The sequence below is a fragment of the Vigna radiata genome, unplaced genomic scaffold (assembly GCF_000741045.1).
Source record: "Vigna radiata var. radiata cultivar VC1973A unplaced genomic scaffold, Vradiata_ver6 scaffold_283, whole genome shotgun sequence".
In the NCBI taxonomy this organism is placed as follows: domain Eukaryota; kingdom Viridiplantae; phylum Streptophyta; class Magnoliopsida; order Fabales; family Fabaceae; genus Vigna; species Vigna radiata.
In genome coordinates this window covers 48170-52815 of record NW_014542221.1, presented here as the reverse complement: position 1 = coordinate 52815, position 4646 = coordinate 48170, and the positions used below count along the sequence as shown (strand labels likewise).

The 4646-nt window shown below is 36.8% G+C and overlaps 1 protein-coding gene across 1 annotated transcript; it reads right to left on the bottom strand.

Annotated features, from left to right (window-relative positions):
* Window positions 1-1418: 1418 nt before the first annotated feature.
* Window positions 1419-2441, bottom strand: LOC106779465. Its single transcript, XM_014667569.2, has 2 exons — window positions 2299-2441; window positions 1419-2211 (listed from the first exon to the last, which is right to left on the bottom strand). Exons 1-2 carry the CDS (start codon window positions 2364-2366, stop codon window positions 1680-1682), a joined length of 600 nt encoding a protein of 199 aa, XP_014523055.1. The 5' UTR covers window positions 2367-2441; the 3' UTR covers window positions 1419-1679.
* Between the last annotated feature and the right edge of the window lie 2205 nt (window positions 2442-4646).

Sequence of the window (4646 nt, the reverse complement as noted above, 5' to 3'; positions counted from 1 at the left end):
AAATTGAAACAAACAGAGGTTTACCATTAAATTGGACAAATGTCATTTTAGAGGCCATTACGTGGCATGCTGATTGTGTTTGTGTGTGTGTTTTTTTTATGATGTGGTCTAGTTTATAGGATAATAAGGTGACTGTGACATGTAAATTCATATTTTTTAATTAAAAAATTGGGGAAATTTTAATTACACCCATCTGTTTTTTTCGAATTAAGATTTGGAAAGAAAAATTGGGAAAAATTCTTCAAATTACGGTTCCTTCGTAATTGGAGTTTGTCTAGATATAACAATTTTTGTATCAATTCAATGTCTTTGTTATATCTTTCTTTCTTTTTTGAATGACATAGCTCATTGGGTTCATTTCATCACTGTTTATTATTCATGGATAAAAGAAGGTTGAAGATAATCTTAATCACGAACCCAACACTCCGAGGAAAGCCACTTTGGCCCTTTTATCTTTTGGCACTAGTACAAAAATACCGTATAACGCCGTTGTTTTTTGGCCTTTTATGTGGAATTCGAGTTCGACGTCATATCGGGAGACTTTAAATTGACGTCGAATTTAAAAAATTTGACGTTAATCAAATTGACGTCGAATTTTGTTAATATTCGACGTTAAGCAATTTTTTGTTTTTTTTTTAATTAATTGTGATCTTTTTTACAACTCTACGAGACCTGAAAAATAGAAAAATAACAAATTAGCATGAACTATGAATGTGTAGTATAATATCAACAATAACAACAAACAACAAACAAGTTCAATCAAACAAACGAAAATAATTGGTCAAAACAAACGAAAATCATACATAAAGTAGTTAATTAACATGCATCTGTATCAAATGAAAGAAAGATTACATGTGATGGTCGTCAAACTTCGTTCGAGAAAAGTTTGAGAAGAGAAGAAGGTATCGCACGCTAAGATAAAGTGAATGAATTTTCAATCTCCCTACATAATTTGACGTATTATTAGTCGTTTAAAAGAAAAAAGAATTAAAAAGAGGTAACTCTTTGACTTCTAGCTGAAATATAATACGTCGAAACCCCTACAAAATTCAACATATTATATGTGGTTTAAAAGAAAAAAAGAATTAAAAAGTAGCTACTTTTGGCTTCTAGCTGACAAATAATATGACGAAGCCCCTACAGAATTCGATGTACTAATGGTGGTTTAAAAGAAAAAAAAGATGATGACGTGCTACTTTAAATAATTATCATAATAGAACGTCGAATTGTATGGGACTTTGACGTTCTACAATTGCATTTATTTACAAAAATTTCACCGATCATTTTTAACGTTGGTTATTCAGTGATTGGATGTTGAACGTATAACGTTATACGTTGTTTTTGCTTTAGTGTGGGAATGCTCTTCTAGTTTGTAACTCCGAAAAGTCCCTTTCGTCTTGCAAGCCCACTTCTAGTTTCAACGACAAGGAGCTTCAACAGTGACAGTTTGCATAAAGAGATGAAGAGAGACCAAAGTGATATTAAAGTAATCATTTATCGGAGAGAAGGGGAAACCTAACTTTTCTAAACAACACAAAAATATTCAAAGCAATAACTAATACAACAAACGAGAAGCGAAAGTAATTAAGAAAATTAAGAAAGCAGAGCGTGAGTTCATTCTGAACTGGGTGTTCTTCTAAATCACTTGTCGGTGACATCTTCACATATATAACAAGTGTTTATAATATGATGCCATTTTCTGTTCCATTTATGGTTGATTGTGGCGGTTTCCCTTTATCTCCCGTGTGAGTAGCTTTTCTTCCTCCATTAAAACCACTCTCCTCTGTCCCATTTTGCTCGTTTTCTTCTTCTCCTGAATCACTCTCTTCTGTTTCCTCTTCAACGACAGTGTCACATGTACAAGGAGTGTTTTCAGTTTGAGTATTATCTTCAACTATGGCATTTCCAATTCCATCTGCGGTTGTTTGTGGACGTCTTCCTGTATCTCCCTGGTGATCCGCTTTTTCCTGGTTTCCTGAATCACTCTCTTCTGTTTCCTCTTCGACGACAGTGTCACATGTACAAGGAGTGTTTTCAATTTGAGTATTATCTTCAACTATGACATTTCCAATTCCATCTGCGGTTGTTTGTGCACCTGTTCCTGTATCTCCCTGGTGATCCCCTTTTCTCTGGCCTCCTGAATCACTCTCTTTTGTTTCCTCTTCAACGACAGTGTCACATGTACAAGGAGTGTTTTCAGTGTTCTCACAACTTCAAAAGAACATGCAACAAATGTTTTTAATTAACGTTAGTATATAATTAACCATAGGAAACAAATATTATTGATGAAACACTTACGTGGTTACTGTGGTAGGTTCTTGTGTGCTAGATTCAGACGTTTGCAGCAGTGGCTTAGAAGGAGCCATGAAGAAAGTTGAAGTTGATTTTCTATGCAGCAGTCTGTGACAGACGAAAAGTTAGGCTTTGGATTTTGTGATATTGGTAGTGGTAAGTTGAAGGTGATGATGTTATTTATAGGGGCAAAAGTAAACGTATGCAACGCGTTTCTATACCTATTTATTTCTTGGTAGCGATGGATGGTCCAATAAGGTGGCCTGACTCAGTATGAATTGAATAGTAAACAATATCAGCTTCTCTATTTCTTTTTCTTTTTTCTTTTACATAATTTTTAGTATTTATAGTTATTTTGGTAAAGATATAACACACAAATAAATATAGTTAAACGTGATAATTGAATTATTCCAATTCTTATATAAAAAATATCAAACTAAAATAAGAGAAAATTGTGTCACTTTGAACATCTTTCCCTGCAAAATCCTCTTAATACAAAACCTATACATTTTAATTGCACAAAAAGCTTAGCCTTAGGAAAATAATAAATTTCCATAAACATTAGTACATTACAAAATTCCCCAAGCTATATTTCTCTTAATTATCTTCCATTGAAAAATATGAAATCCTGCGATAAGATCTAATATCTCTTCAATTCTAAAAGATTAAAGTTTTAAAGTTGTTGTCAGTGAATTTTTTATCTTTTTTAACTTGCTAGTTTGGAGACTGTTAGAATTAATAACTCAGTACCTATCACTAATACTATGGATTCTGTTGATGTAATTACTGAGACAATTGAAGGCCACCCACAAGACTCAGCTGAGGTCACAACACATGAAGGAAGGCCACAGAGAACATCACGATTGCCTCAACGATTTTTGGATTTTGTTGTGACGTGTCATGGTCCCACCACGAAGGGAAATTTTGTTATGAGAACATGATGGGGAGGGAATCTTATTTGATTGCTCTTTTTATTTTTTTTTCCTGTAAAAAACAGTTATGCCAAAAGTGCATATGTATTGCACATTGTGAATGAAAGAGAGGAAAACCAGTTTTTATGCAGAAACTCCTTTCTTCTCTGAAAATTCTATATCTTTCTTTGTATTACTGTTAAACTTTCTTCTGACAATACCTTTCATTGGTGCTTTCATTCGGCTTACTCCACGACGTCTCTTCCTTCTCATGTTGAAGAACTCTCTAAAATCAACAAACAGCTCGAACAACTTCTCTTATCCCTAGCAAATTTTGCTAATGCTCTCCATGATATATCAACACGCACCACTCAACTTGAATCTAAATCCCCCCACCATCACACCACCACACCCCACAACCCATCAAATTCAATCTCCCAACCTTTGATGGATCTGACGCATTAGGGTGGATATTTAAGGTGAACCAATTTTTCGAATACCACCAAACCCCTCATGAACAACGTATACATGTCTCCTCCTTCTACCTTGAAGGCCCAACCTTAGCATGGTTCCAGTGGATGTTTAACAATGGTCTCCTCACTTCATGGGAAGCTTTCTTGCGCGCCTTGGAACTACGATTTGCACCATCCAAGTACGAAGATCCCATAGCTGCCATATGTAAGCTTTCACAAACTCAGGGACTCCATGAATATCTCTCTAAATTTGAGACTCTTGCAAATCGTATCTCCGATTTTCCCCCTTCCTTTTACCTAAGCTGTTTCATTTCTGGCCTAAAACCACATATTCGTCGTGAGGTCACAGCCCTTCAACCGACAGATCTTCCCCAAGCCATTGCTTTAGCCAAACTTCAAGATGACAAATCCAAACCCATACCAAGCACACCTACCAGATTCTTCCGCCCTCCACCCCCGTCACCCACTTCACCTATCGTGCCAAGACCCCAACCACTTCCACCTCTTCTCCCTACACCACCTACAAAATTACCCATTAGGAGACTCACTGAAGCTGAGATGCAGGCTCGGAGGGACAAACACCTTTGTTTCAATTGCGATGAGCGATATACGAGAGGCCATCGATGCAAACCCCAATTCCTCTTATTAACTTGCTTTGACACTGATGACCCATCGGCGAACCTCACCATCGATGAGTCCATTTCCGAACCACACGAACCAGAGGTAGGCTTCATTAGCCTTCATGCATTCTCAGGCCAGTGGAGCCCTCGTACTTTTCAGGTCATAGGGTCCATCAAGGGGTACATTGTTCAGATCTTGGTGGATAGTGGGGTTACCCACAACTTTATTCAAAACCGAGTGGCCCAATTTCTACAGTTGCCTACAAAACCGACACCCAGCCCATTACGAGTGGCGATTTCCTACCCTGTTCAACTTTTTGTCCCAATGTTACACTTCACCTAGCCCACCA